At 44.9% G+C, this 21,092-nt stretch overlaps 3 protein-coding genes across 3 annotated transcripts; all 3 read right to left on the reverse strand.

Moving 5' to 3' along the window:
- Nucleotides 1–418: 418 nt before the first annotated feature.
- LOC132259072 (uncharacterized) lies at nt 419–5,183 on the reverse strand. The gene is made up of 4 exons (XM_059756616.1): nt 5,090–5,183; nt 3,729–4,600; nt 3,634–3,681; nt 419–1,825 (listed from the first exon to the last, which is right to left on the reverse strand). The coding sequence occupies exons 1-4, from the start codon at nt 5,181–5,183 to the stop codon at nt 824–826; spliced, it is 2,016 nt and encodes a 671-aa protein (XP_059612599.1). The 3' UTR covers nt 419–823.
- A 9,019-nt stretch (nt 5,184–14,202) lies between these two features.
- LOC132259494 (U-scoloptoxin(19)-Sm1a) lies at nt 14,203–15,349 on the reverse strand. Its single transcript, XM_059757155.1, has 3 exons — nt 15,144–15,349; nt 14,545–14,691; nt 14,203–14,466 (listed from the first exon to the last, which is right to left on the reverse strand). The coding sequence occupies exons 1-3, from the start codon at nt 15,235–15,237 to the stop codon at nt 14,348–14,350; spliced, it is 360 nt and encodes a 119-aa protein (XP_059613138.1). The 5' UTR covers nt 15,238–15,349; the 3' UTR covers nt 14,203–14,347.
- A 1,167-nt stretch (nt 15,350–16,516) lies between these two features.
- Nucleotides 16,517–18,758, reverse strand: LOC132259462 (nucleolar GTP-binding protein 1). The gene is made up of 3 exons (XM_059757106.1): nt 18,632–18,758; nt 18,259–18,533; nt 16,517–18,197 (listed from the first exon to the last, which is right to left on the reverse strand). The coding sequence occupies exons 1-3, from the start codon at nt 18,677–18,679 to the stop codon at nt 16,571–16,573; spliced, it is 1,950 nt and encodes a 649-aa protein (XP_059613089.1). The 5' UTR covers nt 18,680–18,758; the 3' UTR covers nt 16,517–16,570.
- Between the last annotated feature and the right edge of the window lie 2,334 nt (nt 18,759–21,092).

The raw sequence follows: 21,092 nt of genomic DNA on the forward strand, positions 1-21,092 counted from the left end.
AGGTTCTACAAGTTTATAAAACACTCAAAGTATTAGATTAATTTTAACACTTCGTATCTCAAGAATTGATTTTTGATTAATTTTTGGCTTAAAGATGCAATTTAGTTGACTAAATCAAAAGCCTGAAGCAAGTGTGGTGCAAATACGAAAAAATACGATTTTACAAATATGTCTTTAACACGCTTCTCAATGTTCTGCATAAAGACGCTGCTTTCGTCTAGCTGATTGAGGCAAGCGAAGAAAAGAACCCAGAGAAATTTCCCTCAGAGCTCTGGTCTCAATTTTGAAGATCGGCCGATAAGACCTCGTCTGGAGTCTCCTAAATCTCTCATGCTAATTAAATGATTAAACGAACTTACCAAGTGAAGTTCTATCATAATTGTACGAAGCTCCTCTTCCGAGATGATCAACTTTGTAGTCCTTCTACTCCAGCCGATTTTGCACACGTTTCGTAGATAATTTTGAAAAATTATCCGCCACTTATCCAACAGTGGCGCTGGCGCTGCCGCGAATGTCATTATTTTAAAGTTGTATAGGCCGTAACAATTATTTAGGGTTTATAAATATAGGGAATTCTGGGTGGGTATGATCATCTCGGAAGAGGAGCTTCGTACAATTATGATAGAACTTCACTTGGTAAGTTCGTTTAATCATTTAATTGTACTCCGCTCCTCTTCCTCGATGATCAACTTTGTAGATGTTCAACGCGATGTTACGGCCGCGAAAGATAAATTATATCCATGAAATTTGATTATTGATTTTATATTTCATAGATTAACTTCAGCTTAGATCTTATTTCTAACAAGATTTTTTCTTTAGAAATTCATCCCTGTAGGATTACATTGGCAAAGGATTCCTTGTTGTTTGCCAATGGTAAGTTATAAAACTTGACGAAAGTATGTGAATTCATTGTCCACCCAGCAGTCTTTTTAATCACTTCAATATCTAAACCCTTTCTATTTGCCGCCGAGGTGGCAGCATGACGTGTAGAATATCCCGAGAAAACAGTAGTGTCGATCTCACACTCTTCCAGGACATTCTTAACCCAATGACTGAGAGTTTGGGCGCCTACTAATTTATGTGGACGTTTATGTGATATAAAAAGTTGTTTTTCTGCGCCTCTTAGTTCATTTGTTTTGCTCAAATAATGTTTAAGAGTCGACGCCACACATAATTTGGGTTCTTCATTATAGAATGGGATGATTAATACAGGTTGAGATCGGCCAACACTTGACGTCTTGATTCTCTTTGGAATCCTTATTTCAATTCTCTCTTCGGTCTCTCTAATATCCTCGATATTTATCAATGAGAAAGTCTGCATTCGATGTCCCGTAATAAGAGCCAGGAGGATTATCAATTTAAATGATAGATCTTTAAGAGTTAATTCCGCATTGATGGGTTTCTGCCTATATAGCTCTAGCACGACTTTAGGATCCCACGTACTATCGTATTTTGGCTTACTGGGCCTGATTCTAACAACTCCTTTGAAGAATCTTTTTAATCCTTCATCTTGGGCCAACCAAGATCCAACTATCATCGATAGGGCTGATCTATATGAATTTAGCGTACCATAAGAGACTCCCTTGTTAAATTCAGTAGTTAGAAAACGAAACACACTTTCAGTATTCGTTTCAAAGGGGTCCAAATTGTTGTCTGTGCAGAACTCCCACCATTTCTTCCATCCTGTGTTGTACTGCTTCCATGATGACTCCGAAAGAGATTGTAGGACTATCTCATGACTCTCCGACGGGATTCCTTTCCTCTCGCAGCTCTGCTTGACAAGACTCCTGCCACCAGGGTAACTCCTTCCCAAAATTGCATTTGCCTGTCGACGGAAATGATACATGTATCAGCTTGAAATTCTAATAGTTCCGAAATAAGCATCGATTGGAAGATCGGAAACCATGGCTGAGTTGGCCAGTAGGGTACAACAACGATCCCTTCGGCTTTATCATGCTCGATTTTTTGCAAGACTCTCAATATTAGAGAGAATGGAGCAAATGCATAAAAGAAATAATCTTTCCAGGAAATTGTAAATGCATCTACTGCTATCGATTGAGGATCTTTCTTCCATGACACAAATTTCCTGCATTTTGCATTTACTCGTGTTGCAAAAAGGTCAATCTCAGGCTGTCCAAATTCCGCGACAATGCAATTAAACGCTGAATTCGACAATTCAAACTCTGTGTTAGAATGTAATTTACGTGATTCTGCGTCAGCGTCTGCGTTATCTTCTGAGCTGATATATGATGCGAAAATCCATAAGTTTCGCTGCTCGCACCATCTCCAGATGTTCTTGGCCAAAATGCTTAAATCTGTCAATTGCACTCCGCCCATTCTGTTGACGTAGGAAATTGCTGTAGTATTATCTACACGCAAGAGAATCTGACAGTCTCTTTTATCCTTTACAAAGCATTTTAGTCCAAAAAATACCGCTGTCAACTCTAAGAAGTTTATACTCTCTTGTGTTTCACGATCAGACCAGAAACCACTTGCTCTTTCTTCATTGTAAATAGCACCCCAACCTGATTTGGAAGCATCCGTGAAAATTACATGATCGTAAGACGGATATCTGATGGGATTTATGCTTAGTGAGCCCACAGTTGCCCACCAGTTGAAATCTTCAACCACCTCTTTATTGATAGTTAATCTTCCTTTGTAACTACCATTGCTATTCAAAAGAGCGTTAAATTTTAACAGTTCACTGGCCTTGGTGTAGACCAAGCCGTATTTAACTGCCTGGCAGCATGATACAAGAAAGCCTAACGTTTCAGCAAATTTTTGAATGCTATACGTCTTATTTTCCTTGAAGTTACTCGTTAAAGAGACAATTTTCTCTCTCTTTGCCTCTGGAAGTTCAACTGACATCCTCCTTGAGTTGTAAAACACACCGAGAAATTTGCAGTATTGTGATGGTTTCATCTGGCTTTTCTCGTAATTAATTACGAGACCCAACTTGGTCAGGATCTTCTCAGCATTCGTCATATTATTTGCGCAAATCTGAGACGATTTTCCCATTATTAGAAGATCGTCAATGTAAATGACTAGTGGAATCTCCAAACTTCGCAAATAATAAGCCACGGGCTTCATGATTTTTGTAAAGACGAATGGGGCTGTACATAGTCCGAATGGCAGACACGTGAATTGATAGAGATTGCCATTAAACGAGAATCGTAGGTATTTTCTATCCCTCTCATCGATCGGGAGTAAATAATACGCATCCTTCAGGTCTATTGATGCCATATAGCAGTTCTGCGTCATGAGTTTAGTGACAGTACGACCGTCTTCCATCTTGAAATGCGGAGGATCAATAAATTGATTCAGTTGTTTGAGATTTATAATAAATCGATACGAGCCATCAGGCTTAGGGACAAGAAATATCGGAGAAATAAATTGCCCCTCCTCCGCAGAACAAATCTCGATTGCAGATTTTGCTATTAACTCATTAACGGCTAAAGTGATATTCCTGAATTCACTTTGAGAGAATTTCTTCTCATTTGGCGGTCGAGGTTGATGTACATGGCGAGAAAATGGGATTCTGTACCCATCTAGCCAAGAGAGAATTACTTTATCTGAAGTAATTTCACTCCAACTCTCATAAAAGTCTCTCAACCGACCAGCCCGATGACCTACCGTCTCTAACGCCGGCGTCTGGAGTCTGACGTGGTGCGACTCTTCTCCCTGGATTTGTAGTGGGTCTGCTTCCTCGACGAAGTCTGCTTCTTTGCCCCGCTGGCCGCTGTCGAAGTCTTCTGGGTTCGCTGATGCTGTCGCTGCGGGGCTTTCCAGTTTTTTGTGCGTGGAGTCGACTCCTTGAGATCCTTCGATGCAGCCTGGAGAGTTTTGGTATTCTTGATTGTCTCCTCCAGTGCATCGCCAAACAGAAATTCTCCAATTTCTGTTTCCTTCAGAGTATCTCGCATGGAAGCACCCACATTTGCCACAATCAGGGTCCTCCTGATTAACGCCTGGTCGTGCTGTACATCAGAGATGATTTTATTGGCATCGGAAAGAGTCTCAGCGAGACTCTTCCATTCCGGAGGTTTAGACGTCACCACCACAGAAAGCGCTGTGGCGATTGCTGACAAGGCAGCAGAAAGCTTCTCTTGACGTTTCACAATTTGATTGTCACGTGAAACGACTTTCTCAGACATAGTAGCCTTCACAACTGGGTTCAGTTTTGATGGCTCGAATTTGCCGCAGTTCTTTGGCGGAGGATACTTTGCAGTTAAGATCTTGAGCACATCATCGGGAATTCCCTTGCCAATGATTTCATCCCAACGCACGGCCATTTCGGGAAAGATTTCCGGAGCAGAGTCTTTTTCCTGGTAAAGACGCTTTCCCAGGACTTCAATAACTTCACCCGCGGTGAGAATATCAGCCTCATCGTTGTCGATGATAGCCAGATCTGGTGGAGGATCTTCCTCACTCTTGTGAGAATCGCTTTCAGCCTCATTGTGGGACTGAATTGAAGGAATGTCGTCCTCCTTGCGCGACCTGTCGGGGCTCTTACTGCTGCTCAGCGAACTCCTGCTCCTCGTCCTGTGTCTGGAGGCGCTCCTAATCCTGCTCCTGCCCCTTGAGGTGCTCCTGTTCCTCCCTAAGTTCGTAGGAAGAGAAAGAATTTAAGGTTACCTTCAATTCTGAGATGTCAATGTAGACGCTTTGAGATGTCAATGTAGACGCGAGATTGATGTGGGCAGGAGACGATGCTAGCCTTGCGCATCAATGAGAGATATCGCTCTCAACCGGAAGGTGCTTCTCCTTCGAGTAATGACTCAGAAGGGACGTGTGATGCACACTTAAGGCTATGCTTATAGCCTTTAAAGCACGCTCAAGTGAAAACTAGAGCTTTCCGGGGACACAGTGAGCATGGCTCACCTCAGACAATGGCTGTCCGGAAGCATAAAAAACAGTAGAGCAGACCGCGCCTGGCTCAATAGCTTTTTATGTGTGTCCAATGCGCTGTGGTCAGGGCATGACCTGACCACGATGAGTGAAAACTCATCTTTTGGCTATCCGGAGTGTGGTGTCATAACCTCACTTTAGGTGTCTACAAAGAAGCAGAAAGTTTTAGTTCTATTCTTACCGTGACGCTTCTGCTTCTTCTTCCGCTTTCTCTCCCTCAGCTTCCGCTCCATCCTGTCGAACCGCTTCGCCAATTTCTTGATTTCTTGCTCCATTTTCGAGAGCAAAATCACGAACACGTGTACTTTATTCAGCACAAAGCAAAAGAATGACATTCGCGGCAGCGCCAGCGCCACTGTTGGATAAGTGGCGGATAATTTTTCAAAATTATCTACGAAACGTGTGCAAAATCGGCTGGAGTAGAAGGACTACAAAGTTGATCATCGAGGAAGAGGAGCGGAGTACAATTGGATTTATCTGCTGTCACAGGGTCGCCCTCCTCTAATTACAGTGGAAATTTCGGGCGGCGCGGAATGCAAATTTCGTGTGAATTTGCGGGCATCGTTGCCATTAAAAATTGAATCTCTCTCTCCCGCCGCTCTGTGCATCGGCGGCCACTCCCCGGCCGCCCGTCCCGCGGCCTGCGGTGCTCCTCATCAGCCGGACGCCTTGCAAGTGGAGCGCGCCAGAGGCGTTGGCGGTGCAAACAAGATTTTTCATTTCACATCACTCACCTCTCCTCTGCCATGGGGCGCCCGCGGCGCCCGGGCGACGCAGGGAGTGTGGGCCCTCCTTGGCAGATGCACTCTCGGGTCCTGAGATGCGTGCGGGATGCGGCTCTGGCCTCTCTCACACATCATGGCAGCCAGGAGGTAAATTCATTTATCTGCAGAGCAGCATATAAACATGGAGCAACAACATGAATATGTTGGGTATTAGCCCTCCAACCATGCACAAGATACTTTTTAATAAAATATATAGCAGTGCACACAATAAGAGATATTTTTATGAGATGCATCATCAAGTTCGCCTCAAGACGCTTCAGGGGCAACTCTCTCTCTCTCCTCGGCTCTCTCGATGCATCTTCAGCGGATTCCTCATCTCTTCCTTCTCGTCTTTCGGGGCCTCATTCCGCGCGCGCTTAATGAGGGATTTTCCCCGGCCGGGCCCATCGCCCAAATCGCCCAACTTTCACCCATCTGCAGACGCGCCTCAGCACCTCGCCCCGCAATCGCACTCCCACGATTCAACCCCAGCCAGTCCCTCATTATTCTAATGCCCACATTCCGCACTGCGACTGTCCGTGAAAAATATGGAATTTACCGAAAGACGCCCGCCGGCGATTCATGATTCAGTCTGATGCATCCGAGCGGCCGGCCCGCGGCCACTCCACTGAGCTTGGCAGGCGCCCGCGGCCAGAGACCAAATCGCACCCATACATCTTGGAAAACATCATGCCTGAGAGTCTGTCTTTCTCCCATTTCACCCAGCCTCATTGTGCGCCGCACCGAGTGCATCCATTAATCACAATCGAGCGGCCTTTTCAAGAATGCCAATTTATCGGCCTTTTTTCCACCTGCGCCGGGCGCCTTATTGTTCGCACCATAATGGATGTGCATTTGAAGAAATTAGATCCGCGCAGATCTCGCGAGGCATTTGAAATGGATATGCAAAGCGATGCAAATCGCGGCAATAAGTGCGCTTGAACGCAGTTTCAAGAAATGCTTTTTGCTGTCTTTCCGTGTGTGAATTTAAAGCATTTTGTAAACACTTTTTTCCCCTCTAAACTCACAGTACAAATGCACATCATTTTGTGCGGAGAGTTCAATGTAGCGTTTTATTGGGACTTTATGGCAATTTGTCCATTCAAGTTTCATTTAGATGAGGCTTCAGTAAACGACGGTAAAAAAAAACTTTGTGAAATGTCGAGTACAATCATTGAAACTCTAAACATTTTCAAAATTGTTACCTGTTTGTGCTTGGCTTCTTTTCTCTTTAAAATTAAAAGTAAAATATAATTTAAGGGTAAAAATAAAAGTGGTATGGATTAATCCAGTTCTTTAGTTGTCGATTTGAACAAATCGCACATTTATACAAATCGTATCGATCAGTGTCGATAAGTGTCGATAACTGCAACACTTTAATCGTCAAATGAGATTAGGAAACCAATTTTATTATTACTTATTAATTGACAAAAATTCTAAAGACAAAAAAAAACTTATAAATCCTTTCGAAAATAAAACGTTAAATTTAAATTTTATATCTTCGGTTTTTTTTTAATCTGTGAAGCGTCAATAAATCCTCATTTCATAAAATGCTCAAAGAAACTAAACGTGAATGAAGACTTTTCTTATTAAATTTCCACGACAAAGAGTGTCTTAAGAATGCATGATAATGTATTCTTTATAAATAAATTCAGCAAACGATGGAAAGGAAATGTATGGCAAGAAATTTCTCCAGCAAACACCAAAGAAACTATTGTCCACTGGAGTTGACTGAAAGAGAATTTTAAAGTGTCTCTTAAGCAGTGTTTCAATGTCAGCATCTTAATTAATCCTGAAGGGCGCTTTTATAAGGTGTTTTCCCCCTTTAACGGCCGAGAGAAGATGAAAGAGCGCCTCAGAATTCGCTCAGCGGCGAAACCGTCTCGCCTGGGTGCAATTCGGCGACCGTGCACTGTCGGTGCGGCGAGAGGAGCGCCGGCGAGGGGAAAGCTGGCGAGCGGGTGAAAAGCAAAAGCTTTCCAAGCGCCTCCGGACATGACGAGATATGGCAACTCGTCGAGTGCCGGCAGGTGTTATTAACCCAACTTTGGCCTCGAAAAGCTCACACTGTGTGCGATTTTGCAGTCACACAAATGAGTGTACAACACAAAGCGCTGCGCCCGCGGCGTAATTTTGGTCAACGTGGGATGGAAATTCGCCCACCCGGAACCCAGACTCGGGTCGGGCGGGCTGGAGGACTCGGTGGCACGTCGAGTTGATTTTTAGTGGAGCTCTCTGTGTCACTGGATTACGGCGGAACTTTGCATATTTGCACTGCTCTCATCGGGAGGGTGTTTTTTCTCCTGCAAAAAGTGCCAAATCTCACGCAATATTTTCTCACTCCTCTTCGCGACACCGCAGAGAAACTGAGCGCCGATTGAACTAATCCCGCGCCGTGCGTCCCGAGATGGTGGTGGATTGGGGGTGTTTTCCAGAAAGGTGGCAAACTATTCCCCAGAAATCCCTGGCAAAGGGCTGAATTTTCAATTAAACGCCTCTCCCACAAGTGGCGCGGCTTGTGGAGTCTCGGAAAAAGCCCGGAGCAGCGAGACTTTCCCACCGAAATCCTTGGGAGCTTTGTGATTATAATATTCTTTGACTGGGCTAAATAATACATTTAATATCCCAGCGCGCCGGTATCGGAAATGCCCCGCGGGCGCCTCTGCGTAGGTGGAAACTGGCGTTCCTAATGAATACCCCTCGGGCGCTCTTGGGAAGAAATTGACTTGGGCGGATGGAGACCCACGTTCCTCTCGGCGCTGTTATTTTGCGATTTACCCCAGCAAAGGAGTGAGCCGAGAGGGTGGTCGCCTCTCCCGGCCTTCCAGCATCTCGAGAGGAAATTATTCGGGGTCTCTGGGGGGAGAGCTTTTTAATTGATTGCTTACTTGCACATAGACGAGCCACGCAGGGCGAGAGTCTCGATTGCCACACGTTCTCGGGATTTCGAATTGATTTCTGATCAGGAAACTTCTTATGCGCTGTCTTACCCCCTTAGAACATCTGTCTTTTCGACGCAATCTACAACTGGAAATGGTTTGAATAGAAATACAGAAGCCTAATTAGAGTTTAGAGACAGAAATTGAGACAGTAATCTACACTTTACAGTCCAACAAGCATGTTAAACTAATAAAATCCGTCTTGAATTATTGATTTTTCATTAAATTCAAATCTTATTAGAATCGCAATTATTTTTAAAAGTCATAGTCATTCAATTCTCTGTTTTGGTTGGCGGTTAAAATTGCAAAACTACGTGATTTGTTATCAAAATAGGTGTTTTTCTCATATTTTATGTCTATAAACAGCTGACATTTTAACTGAACACTATCAATATACAGTTTCAACTCGGCAAGACGACGAGTTAAAACCGAAAGAATCATCACTGAATTCTGGAAAGACAATAAATATGTACAATAAACATGTTAAAATATTCAAATCAAGCGAGAGCAACAGAATAATTAACTTTGGGTGAAATATTAAAGTTATATTTTTCTCGTACAAAAAAAACATGATTATTTTATATGTTTATTTGCTCCAATCAACAACAATCATCATGCACCAAAATTAAAAAATACATTTAAAAAAATTACAAATTTTTATCTTCCCCAATTTTCGATTTAAATATGCGCTCTTTTGCCAAATGATTCGATGAAAATACTCTTGTGCTCAGGGTAATTTATATATTGGGGAAAAGTATATAATTCGCCGCGTGGGAGACACACTACATAGTGCATTATTTATGTGAACAGCACGAAATTTATTTGCTTTGGAGCAAGTTGCCCGGGGCGCATTTATGGAAATTATTATGCACTACGGGTGGGAATAAATGAAGGGCCTGCAGCTTACAGAGCGCTCATTTTAATAGTGTGCATTCCTATATTGTTATTTGCTGGGTTGTTGAATCGCTGGCTCTGGGCACCGCGGAGTTTTTGTGGTCACCAATAGATGGGGCTGCGGCGCGTGGGCACGCCTGTCCCCTGGCGGTGCATCCTCTGCGGGCGCGCGAATGGCGTCTGATTACCCGAAATGTGCTTTTAAAATGCAATTAAAAGGCAACTGCCATGGCGAAATTGGCCGCCCACATGATGAAAGAGAAGCGGCCGCGGGGCGGGCGTATTTGCAAAATAGCTTCTGACGGGCGACGGGGGGAGTGTTTAATTAAAACGATTGGCAACCATCGATGTCGAAAATAAATGAAACAAAAATAAAATGTAATTTTAATTAATCAAATTCAGCGCGGAGAAAATTAAAGAGAGAGAGGGAGAGAGAGAGAGAGCTTTCGCGCCGCAGGCTTTGAGGGCCAAAGTCTTGGAAATTTCTCCGCCCCCGCGCGCGCACCCCGCTGGCGGAGCGCCCTTCGCGGGAGAAACCACTAATTACGAGCAGAAAGTTGCCTCACTTTCCCCTTTTTCCCATTATAAACAACTTAACAGCGCCCAGAGCGTCGCGAATGTACACCAGCGCCGCAGCTTTTCTCTCTTGCGCTCAAGAATAAAGTGGGTGGTTCAATTTTCGAGCTTTTCCACCTCTTCACAAGTCGACGAGAAGCAGCAGCTTCATGTTCAGTGATTTTTTCATCTCAAGATGCTGTGTTTTTCCAAAAATCTGCCTTAAGAAAGATGAGCTTTATTTTCATTAAGATGGTGTAAGTAAATGCTCCTTGAGCACAAAGACTCTTTGAGTTCCTGCTTTGAAGGAAGTACAAAATAGTGGGAACTTGGATTAAATGTGTATATTTTGTCTTATTCTGATTTGAAACATTGAAAATATTTGTATGAATGGATAAAACTTTGATTTCTCAAATAGTTGAGACTAATAATTATGATTTTAGATAGATTAGGAAGTACTCTAACACATTTCTAGCAATCATACGATAAAATTAATTAGTAACTTTAATGTGAAACAAGAAAACTAATAAAAAGTGTATAACGAAGTTCTTTAATTCCTTTGCTTTCCAAACCACACAAAATTTCCGTGGAAACATCATTTGAACGACGCATTTCCATTAAAATTCTGCTGAAAGTGGTGGAAAAAAGCAGCCCATTATCCTTTGTGCAAATTGCAATTCCCATCCAGGCAAATCCCTTCTGCGAACAGCGCATAATTGAAATCCATCCAGGCAGGATTTTTATGCATTCATCCGAGAGCGCAGAAGAGGCGCCAATCGAGAAACTATCCCTGCAGAGAAAGACAATTATGTTTTCATTGGAAAAGAAATTGTCCGCAAACACATTCTTGGCTGTGCGCGGAGGGTTTGCGGAGCACCTTGTGTGCGAAAACACGGTGAGAATCTGGCGAAAAAATCTCCGAGTAAACAGCCCCGGGGGATGTTTGAAACTAAGAGCCACTCAGCTGAGATTCTTCGATCCCTTTTCCACCTCCTCCCTGTCACTTCCACATCCCTCGGCGCCAATGAAAAGTTTGTCCACACTTTCGCCATCGGATTTATTGCAAATCGGGCGCACTCGCCGCCATGTGGGTCGCCGGCGCGCCTCCCCCGGGAGAGCCGCCGTGAGTCTCGGCGGGAGATTAAAAGTTGAGCATTTTCATATAAATGACGCAAGAGTCGCTGCTTTATGATAAGAAAATTTGTTTTTCAGGCGCCCAAGGGGCTCGGCAGGGTGAGTGGAAATAATTCAGGGAGTGGATCCCCAAAGAGACGCCCGCCGCGGGCCACGAGAGCGATAGACTCTCCATCCCAGAGAGCTCTGAGTATTGCCAGTGCGCCGGCGGCGGCGCCCGCGGCCACTTCTGGGATCTTGTGAGCACAAGCAGAGTTTTCCTTCTCCTCATATCGCGCCCCCGGGCGGCCTGGGTGAAATGATAGAGAACGACTAACTTAGGGGGCTCTCACACACACCATTTTTTGCCCCACTCGCCTCTTCGCCCGGAGTTCAGCAGTTCATGCTCTGACTCATGCGATAAGGAGGATGTCTAACAGCGCAGATTTCCAATTAATAACATATTGCATAACTTCCGATGCACTCCATTTGACTCATTTTTAGCGCTCCGGAGAAATTCACTCTGAATCTGAACTACTGTGAACGATGTCAAGGCGAGGCGAATGCACTGCATTGTACAGCATCTCGAGCGTCTTAGAGATTTCCTTCTTCTCTCCTCCTCCGCACAGGCCAAGAGGCTTTGTCCTCACCGTCCTCTCCAGAATATAATAGATTAATGAATGAAGTCTTAAAGTGTGTATTTGTCCAGAAGACTTTAATTGAGGTTGTTTCAATTATTGCGCTTTTCTGAAACGTGCCAGCTTTAAAAGCACTTTTTCGTGTAAATAATTTCGCAGTTTTAATTAATTGAAATGGTTTCATTTCTTTCTAAATTTCTTGTGATACATCAAAATTGAACAAAAATTGCTTAAAAGAATAACTGGATTAAATGAAAGCGAAAGATAGAAGATTGAAATGTCCTTTTCATTGGGATTACAATAAATGTACTAACTTTGATACTTTCTAAGAATTCTCCGAAATATTCCACTACACATTTTTGCCGCTCTCGCTGCGCTACTCACGAGCCCCTTGTCGTCAGCGACTCATCATCTCTCAATTGGGGCTTTTGTGTGAACAACAGCGCGACTAAAGAGGAGAATGTCAAGTTCAATGTGACTGAATTGGGGCAATGAGGCGGCCGCCAAATGGACTAATTTGGCGGGTCAATCGAGGCGACCGCGGAAGGCGATTGTGGTCGGAAAAGGAAGCCAAAGGAGTTGCGGAAGGACTTCGCGTCTCTCCGGAGTGAGAAAATGTGAGCGAATTTTTGGTGTGGCGAAAAGAAAGGGAATTCAACCCAATCCATTATCGTCATTTTCATTTCATTCCGCACTCCAATTGCCCGCCGGCGGTGTTCGTTTCCTCTTACAGAGGAAAAGCCTCCCGACGCTCCTTTTCAGGGCAATGCCTGAATTTCAACTGTGCCATTGAGAGCCATACAGTTTTGCTATGTTTTATACATAACACTGCCGCCAGCGTGTAGCCATCATTCTTCATTTTCCTATGGCAACCGACCATTGTCGTCATTACGTACACTTACTCACCCATCGCCTCCCCGGGGAGGCAGGAAGGGATCTTCTTGGGCCCCGAGAGGTGAATTTCCCAAGATTTGAGCATCCGATGCACAATGGAGCTCTGCATTTTTCAGAGGCACTGCAGCAACAGGGCGAGACCGCTCTGTTTCCTGGTGTACTTCTGTGCAATCTACAATATCTGCTCACATTTTCTCTATTTTCTCTCATTTATGTATCAAATATGGAAATGAGTTGAAAGGGCCTTGGCACAAAATGCCCTTTTTCATCAAAATCTTACTAGAATTTACCATTTAAAGTACTCAAACTTCTAGAATTCGTGATGTATTACCGAAAATTACTTTGAAGTGTCTATTTAGTGCTTTCAATAACGAATGAAGCAATTTCCTGTCGATTTTTAAGTATTTTCTAACCAAAAACAGTCTTTAAATGATAAATTTAAGGAGTTTCATTCGAAACACTTTAAGAGAAAATTCTCCTGGCCTGTTAAAGCGCTAAGATTTCAAATTTTTCGAATACTTTCAACAATGTTAAGGAGTAATCACACTGTTTTTTGTCTTAAAATATATAATGGATAATTTTCTATTAATTTCTATAACATTAAGGAAAATATTTTGGTGTTCTTTATCTATCTTAGAATATTTCCAGTTGAAAATAATGCTGAAAAGACAAATTGGAAAATCAAAACGCGTAATAAAGGAGGTGAGCTAATTGACTTTCTAATAATTGACTTGAATTAAATGCAGAAGGAAAAACACTCTCTGCGTTTCCAATTTCCTACCTTTCTCACCTTTATTCGTGATTTCCTCTTATTGCGGCGCTTCCAAGAACTCATCCGCCCCTGGCTTCACAAATTGCGCCATTCCAGTGAGTGTTGTGCGAATTTAAGAAGGCGAAAAGCAATCGCGACAGAACATGCTGACCTGCGACCCCGTGAAACAGAACTCTCTGTCCTTCTCTCTTTGTCACATTGGGAGTGACTGCAAGTGGAGTCAGATGACCAATTAGGCGCCAATTCCCGAAGCCCATCGCGAATTTTTTGCCTTTATCAATTCCTCGTGATTGTCTCACTTTGGGGAATTGTGTCAACAGCGATCTTCGCTGTGTGTTTACAAACAATCCAACAATTCGGATGATCACACGCGCTTTTGATAAAAGTTATTGCCAAAATATTTTCTAGTCTCTTCCACAGATTACACGGATGGCTTTTGAGCTGCAGAATCCCAAGTGAGATTTCCAAGTGGCGACAAAAAATCCCCAGCTGACCTTCACATTACGATCGATAGGGTTTGAACTCACGGATCAGAGATGGATTGTCACAGAAGCGCAAGTGTTCTGCGCTGTTGTTGTCATTCGCAGCTATCAGACATTGACTGAGTGACTAAAGAGGCTAAAGAGTGACATAAGAGTCGTGTTTAGCGCGAAATATTGGGTCAAATCAGCACTACGATGACTAATATTCCGGATAGCAGAGTATAGAATATCACAAACAACTCCTTCGGTTTAAAGTTTATTCATTTGGTCTTACATTTCTTACTCCTATAAATCTAGAGAGATAATAAATTAAGCGATAATGTGAGATTGATACCATATAATCGACGCTCCTTTGGTACTCAAGGGAATCATCTTGCCGGACTCTGCCTTAGACGAGGATGCAGCACACCTGCCCTGGACAGTCCGTCGCCGGCGTCTGGATCCTAGGATGGCACCTGTCCATGCAGACGCCCAACTGATTCACGCACGACGTCAGGCGACTTTTCACTGTGAGAAATGATCAGAACACAGAAGAACAATGCAAACTCGCTTCTTTGAGCCTCAATTTGGGATTTATCAACTCACGTTTGTAGCAACACTCTACGCCCATCGCCTTGTTGGACGGGCATAGGCCTGCAGTAGACGTCACGTGATCGCAGTCGTCCTTGTGCACGCAAAGACCGCCGACCATCGCGCATTCGCGCTCAATCTCCCAAACTCTTATGTCACCTTCTGCAATTTGAAACGGAGTGGCTTCAATTGGATTTGAATATGTTCATAATGCACAATTATCCGTGTGATAAGCACGTAAGATAGCAAATGTCGTAAATTCGCTTGTAATTGCAGTGAAAATTGAGGCTTATTGACTATTAAGCAGTGCAATAAATTAGCAAAATATTCCATTATCACTTCTAATGCCATCGATTTTTCACTCTCGCCGCAGCAAAACTATCATTTCCCAGATAACGCCACGCATTTCAGTCTGAATTCGTCGCTTTCCAGCGCGCATTGCATAACTGCTATGCCGAATTGTGCCCTCGAAGTGGCAGATGCGCAACAGGTTGCACTGTAATTTCGTGTGGCGCTGTGAAAAGGGCGCGCGAGCAGGTAAAATTGCCGCCGAAGTCAACTTTGCCACCACGGCAGATTCCCAGCGCGAATCACGAGAATCGCCAGCAACTCACCATCGAGCGTCTCGTTGTTGTCGATTTGCGGATAAGCCGCCACGAGAGCCACACAAACTGTCGCGATAACGGCAATCCTGACCACCTTCAGCATCGTTTCCTTCAACTCTGGCGCGCGCGAGAACACAGATCGTCACTCTCCTGCTCGGCTTCACTGCTGCCACTTGGACTATTTCGCAACGACTGTCCGTCCGCGCGGATCAGCGGCTCTTATATGCCCTGCTGGCGGCGCCGCGAGTCGAGCGGCGGCGCGCCGCGCTGCCGCCGCACGTACAGTTTTCCTCCACGAATTCAAATGGAGAAATTTTCCCGAAAAAAGCGTGCGCTTATCGCTAACGCTAAATTTGCTTAATCACTTCACGCACGAGGCGAATTGACTCGACTCTGTGCTCGTCTGTCGTCACATTTATTTAATAATCACTATAGAGTTGACGCAATGAACTTGAGGTAATTCCAAATAGTTTATCGAATCATTTATCGAGTCTAGTCAGCATTTATTCTTCAGATGTAATTCTACTTTTATCCAAATCTAACCTTTATTCTTCTGGTTGGAAATTGATCAAAAACGGCTTTTTATCAGTAAATGCAATTAATCAACTGGCATTGGAAAGAAATTCAATTATTCCCATGTTAGAAGTCAAGAAAACTGTTAAAGTGCTCAGATAATAATGAAAGCATTGTAAATAAGTTGTTTTAAAGTATTATGTTTCAATTTTTACAATATTAGATTTTTTTAAATACTTTTTCCTTGACAATTATACGTAATTATTCTTAAATTTATTTGGTCTTCAGTAATCAAGATTTATTAGCTCAGTAGCCAATTATAATTAGAATAAAATCTTCCACATCCGTCGTAATAACTTTCCAAGCGGATTTTTAGAAGACTTTTTAATTATTTTTTAGGTTATGACCGAAAAATTTATGAAAATTAAAGGTTTTATGTTGATTTTTCCAGAAATGTGGAGGAAAAAGCTCAAACTTTTATCTTAAGTTTGGAATCCAGTGTATAAAAAACCCGAAGTTTAAGCGTCTGAAAATGGTGTGCAAATTTGAGCCAAATTATCTCCCCCTTGGCAATTTCTTATCACTTATTCTGTACATTGTCGCACGAAAAGCAGTTCAAACTGACTTAAATCCACTTCTATTGCCAGAACTTCAAAGCACGCCAATCTTACCTCAACTGAGAATTGCGCGCAGTCAATCAAATCTCGCCGCTTGACTCTGTCGCACGGCGAGATCGCACCGGACGCAAAAGTTTCTCTTTTTCCCTCACATGATTCTATTGCGTATCCCACAATTCAGTTCATGGGGGCCCACATTTTTCCGCTCTCCCGACGACGTCACTCCTCCCCTATCGCCAGCATTCGCAAGACTCGCGTGGAAAAGTGCATCTTTATTCCCAATTCCATCAATACATGAGCGGCGGCTCAGCGCCTGTCCGTGCCGCCGACGCCGCGCTTACCGGAGAACAGATGCTTGGGCATCTTGTTGCCGATGAAGCGGTCCGCCTCGCCCTTCAGGCCCATCTTCTTCACCTTCAGCGAGATGGACTTCCTGGCCATGAGCTCGCCCTTCCTCTTCATGATTTTATCCCGCACGCCGAGCTCGTTGCGCGGCGGCGCCCGCTTCAGCGGCCGCCCGGTGGCCTTGCAGATCGCCGACGACTCCTTGTCTGGTTTGCCCTTCTTCCTGCCCTCGGCGGTTGTCAACGCGGATCTGCGCACACTCACGACGCTCTTCGTGAAGTTGGCGTTCTCCGTGCCCGACATGTCCACGCCCAGACTCTCCATCTGACTCTTCAGTCCCGCCACGCTGCGCTCCCTGATCTTGGGCTGTTTGTTCCTCGGAATCGTCGGTCGCTTCTTCTTGCCGTCCAGCCGGCGCGCGTCCTTCAGCAGGAACTTCTTGTAGCGGATCTGCTTCGCCAGCTCGCGGATCTCCAGCAGCGTGGCGTCGAGGTTCAACTGCGGTGGTTCGTAGAAGCCAGCCTCCATCTTCAGTCCCTCTTCGCGTTCCAGCTCCTCCAGCTTCTCGAAGATGTCTGCATCAATGTAATCCGCGATGTTGTGTCCGTCCCAGAACTCCGGGATTGTGTCGTGGCGCTCCTCCTCGTCGATCTCCGTGTAGTTCTTCTTCAAGTCCAGCACGTAGTCTTCCTGCAGCTCCTCCTCCAGCTCTCTCTCCAGTTTGCGCTTGCGCTTCTCCGCCGCCACGACCTTCTTCACCTGCACGGACTCAGGAATGAAGGCTGGGCGCTCCTTGTTGTCCCTCTCCTTGGGCATGGCCACGTGCAGTCGGTTGAGGATCGTGTCCACCTTCTTCGAGCGCACCTTGCTCTCCACGCGATACGACAGCAGGCGCTCGCACGCCTCGTTCTTCACCTCCATCACGCCCTCCTCGGCCAGCGTGCTCATCTGCATCACGGGCACCTCCGGCGCCACGTCCTGCAGCCTCTTGAGCACCGCCTGGCGCTCGCCGGTCAGCTCCTCGGGCTTCACGATGTCCACCTTGTTCAGCACCACGATCAGCGGCTTGTTGGTGAACAGCGGCTTGATGCTCTCGAACAACTTCATCTGCTCGGCCAGCGTGTGGCCGCAGTCCTCGGAGATGTCCATCACGTAGAGAATGCACGCCCGGAGATGCGCCAGAGCCGTGATGGCCTGCATCTCGATCACATTGCGCTCCTCCAGCGGATGATCCAGGATCCCAGGCGTGTCCAGCACCTGCCAGCGCAGGTATTTGTAGTCCGTGTGTCCCACATAGAGACTCTTCGTGGTGAAGGCGTACGGCTGCACTTCCACGTCCGCGCGCGTAATCTTGTTGATGAAGCTGCTCTTGCCCACATTCGGGAAGCCGCACAGCAGTAGCGTGCGGTTGTACGGGTCGATTGAGGGCAGACGCGAGAGATGCTGCCGCACCTCCTCCAGATAGGCGAGATTCGACGCCTGGCGCTTGATAATCGTCGCCATCCTGCCCAGAGCGGCCTTCTTCAGCTGCTTGCAGCGATACAGCGAGTCTCCGTACTTCAGCAGGCGCACGTAGTCCTTGGCGACACTGAAAAGACACCCGGACTCGTGAGAAAACCCTTCCGGAAGTCAATCCTTGGCTTAATTACTTGTCAACAAGATGCCTGGCCGTGTTCAGCTGTCCCAGGGCGAGCTTGTAGTGATCCTTGTCATACAGGACGTTCATCAGATCCGCATAGAAAGGATGCACATCGTCCAGCTTCGGGAAGTCCTGGATGATCTGAGACAGTCTATCATGCATATTCTGCTGCGTGTATTTCACCTTGCGCATGTAAAAGCTTCGTATCCTGGAGATCTTGTAGCCTTTGTGCACCACCGTTGGCGTCTTCCGCTGCGTCTTGGACAGCATTATATCGATAAAGTCCTGGAAAAGCCAAGAAAACCCCCAACATTTTAGGTTATATTGACCAAAACACGATTTCTAATCAATTTCCTCAGTGATTCCCTGAGATTTTCACTCACCTTTGCCGGCGGAACCACCATGATCTTCTTGAAGTTGTACAGACTCATCTTGGAGTGGGATTTCCTCGCGATTTCCCAGGAAAAGTGGCAATATTTACGTTCTCAGTGCTCCTTCACGCACGTGCACTGAGAATGAATGAATAGTGGGTTTATTGTGGCTTGCGGGCTCTTGCCATTCGCCACTACCAGTAGCATTATACAGTTGCTTGTCTTATTTATATAACAGTTTTGAATTTGCCTTTCTTAACAGTTTTTCCTTCTTCACTCTTTCTTATTTTAACAGTCTTGTAACCAGTAGCGTTTTACCGTATACATTAGGAAATATTCAATAGATTTATGCGGGGACAATCTACCTGCCCATTTCTACGATGAACCATCGCACCCCAAAGGGTAAAAATCGATTCAAAACATCCCTTGATTTTTCATTCCTCTTCCTGTTTTTACGGCTTATTTTCTTCGAGATTTTTAGAAAACAGAGCCAAAGGCTCCTATCTACGATGAACTAACACACCCTAAGGGTCAAAATATAGTTCAAACGTATCGTAACCAGTAGCGAATCTAAACATTTCACAGACATGTGAAGCGGAATCACAAATATTTCTCAACAGACTCACTTATTAAACTATCTCCCCAACATCTTAAGCTCAAAACATCTAATCATCTCTCAATCGTTTTTAACAACTAGTCATCACATAATTTAACGTCTAATCTACTTTCAGTCGCCTTAACAAACAATAGGCCATATGGGCAAAAATACCCGTGGCCGTATTGACAATAAAGAAAGAAGAAACTAACAGAAATCTCAGACTTCATAATATAAATGACAGTTCTTGCCTTAAATCTCTAACATATTTCGCTTAATTCAAGAAAAGAGATATAAATTCATTTAGCTTCAGAATAAATTCCAATTCTTTAAAACTTCTTAGATGAAAATTAAAATGACTTCTCAATTATGACACCGGAAGGGTGAAAACTCAGAGCATATCAGATACATTGCCTTTGTCATCAGCCAGAAAATCCGTTATGAACTTAATCAACGCACTCACTTAATTCCAACCGTATCAGCGGCTTCACTCTTGGAGTAACGGTGATCCTGAGTCGATTCGGGTCGATTGCTCCGGACACCAGGCACTTTCTCCAACCTGAGCGATTTCCCAGAGCGGGAATGTATCACCTTGCGAGCTTTCCGCTTCGAATTCTTGCTGCGAGTCCTAGCACTTTGTTCACTGCCTTCCTCCCTGGCGGTGGACGTCTGGCTTTCTTCCATTCTTTGATCCTCCTCCATTGTCAAGCAATTCCGATCCACATCCAAATTGGAGATCGTCCAACCTAAATTTGAGATCGGCGCCGGGATAACTGAAGAAGTCGATTCCGCATTTGCATCAAGACACGCATTGCTCTCCTCCGTTAGTGAATCCACAGCACTTGAAGGAACAAATGACTGCAGCATTCTCTCTGGTTTACAGCGACTGCATGTACAGGTACACTGGCAACTTCCTCCCACAGACTCCGTCGAAGGATTCATTCCTCTGGCGATTTCCTCCACCATCGTAAGATGTTTTCCCGAATAGTTTTTAAAAATCCGCTTGGCCGTGACCAGCGGAACTCGGAACGAGACCGCAACTTTCTGAATCTCATACTGCTCTTTGTACACTGGACAAATTCGCCATGACGCAAAATGAGGTCCTCCACAATTTGAACAACGAATTCCTGATTTACACGGATTCGGACGGTGCTCCGCCTCCGAACAACGAACACAGATAGCCGCATTCTTACAGGATGTCCGGAAATGCCCAAACTGCTGGCACTGGAAGCAACGGATCGGGTCCGGAATGTAATCACGTGTCTCAAGCGTCACATACCCTACTTTCAGGAATTGAGGGCGACTTGGCAAGTTGAAAGTCACGATGAACAGAGGAGTGGGGTACCACCCCGACTCACTCTCTTTATCTCCTTCCAATGGGATGCCACCGCGGGCAATCCTGCGTCGGGACTTGATGTTCTTTATCGCAATCACACCCTGGCTGGCGAGGTTTTCCAACATCTCTTTTTCACTCCAATAGATCATATCCTCGTCCCGGACTATCGCCTTACTTGTGTTCATAGGTATATCCATCGTAATCAATACTTCGTGACCCGAAATTGAGGTTAGCGTGGCTAACTGCTCTGCTTGATTACGATTGATCGCCTCAATCAGTATTTTGCCGTCCGCTCGTCTGATGATTTCGGTAACCTCTCCAAAGACGTTGAGCTCCTTTTCGATCACAAACGGGGAAATCTTAGAGAGGCTTTTCTGATCTCTCCTGCTGACCAGTAAAAATACGCCATTTTCACCTCCCGCGTTCGTACTAGTCGCGCAATCTCCCAATTCATGAGAGCACCCTGGGGCACTTGTCCCCTCCATCGGTGGCTGCCCAAAAAGCATTTCTCACAGAATTCCTCAAGTCACCTCAGCAGAAAA

Source organism: Phlebotomus argentipes, unplaced genomic scaffold, assembly GCF_947086385.1.
Source record: "Phlebotomus argentipes unplaced genomic scaffold, Phlebotomus argentipes genome assembly scaffold_18, whole genome shotgun sequence".
In the NCBI taxonomy this organism is placed as follows: domain Eukaryota; kingdom Metazoa; phylum Arthropoda; class Insecta; order Diptera; family Psychodidae; genus Phlebotomus; species Phlebotomus argentipes.

Coding starts and splice junctions, on each gene's coding strand:
- LOC132259072 (XM_059756616.1), bottom strand. CDS start 5,183: ATGGAGCAAGAAATCAAGAAATTGGCGAAGCGGTTCGACAGGATGGAG. Junction 4,601..5,089: donor GAAGAAGCAGAAGCGTCACG/GTAAGAATAGAA, acceptor CTACGAACTTAG/GGAGGAACAGGAGCACCTCA. Junction 3,682..3,728: donor CTTCGACAGCGGCCAGCGGG/GCAAAGAAGCAG, acceptor CTACAAATCCAG/GGAGAAGAGTCGCACCACGT.
- LOC132259494 (XM_059757155.1), bottom strand. CDS start 15,237: ATGCTGAAGGTGGTCAGGATTGCCGTTATCGCGACAGTTTGTGTGGCT. Junction 14,692..15,143: donor CAACAACGAGACGCTCGATG/GTGAGTTGCTGG, acceptor TTCAAATTGCAG/AAGGTGACATAAGAGTTTGG. Junction 14,467..14,544: donor CGTAGAGTGTTGCTACAAAC/GTGAGTTGATAA, acceptor CATTTCTCACAG/TGAAAAGTCGCCTGACGTCG.
- LOC132259462 (XM_059757106.1), bottom strand. CDS start 18,679: ATGAGTCTGTACAACTTCAAGAAGATCATGGTGGTTCCGCCGGCAAAG. Junction 18,534..18,631: donor TGGTGGTTCCGCCGGCAAAG/GTGAGTGAAAAT, acceptor TGGCTTTTCCAG/GACTTTATCGATATAATGCT. Junction 18,198..18,258: donor GCCAGGCATCTTGTTGACAA/GTAATTAAGCCA, acceptor GTGTCTTTTCAG/TGTCGCCAAGGACTACGTGC.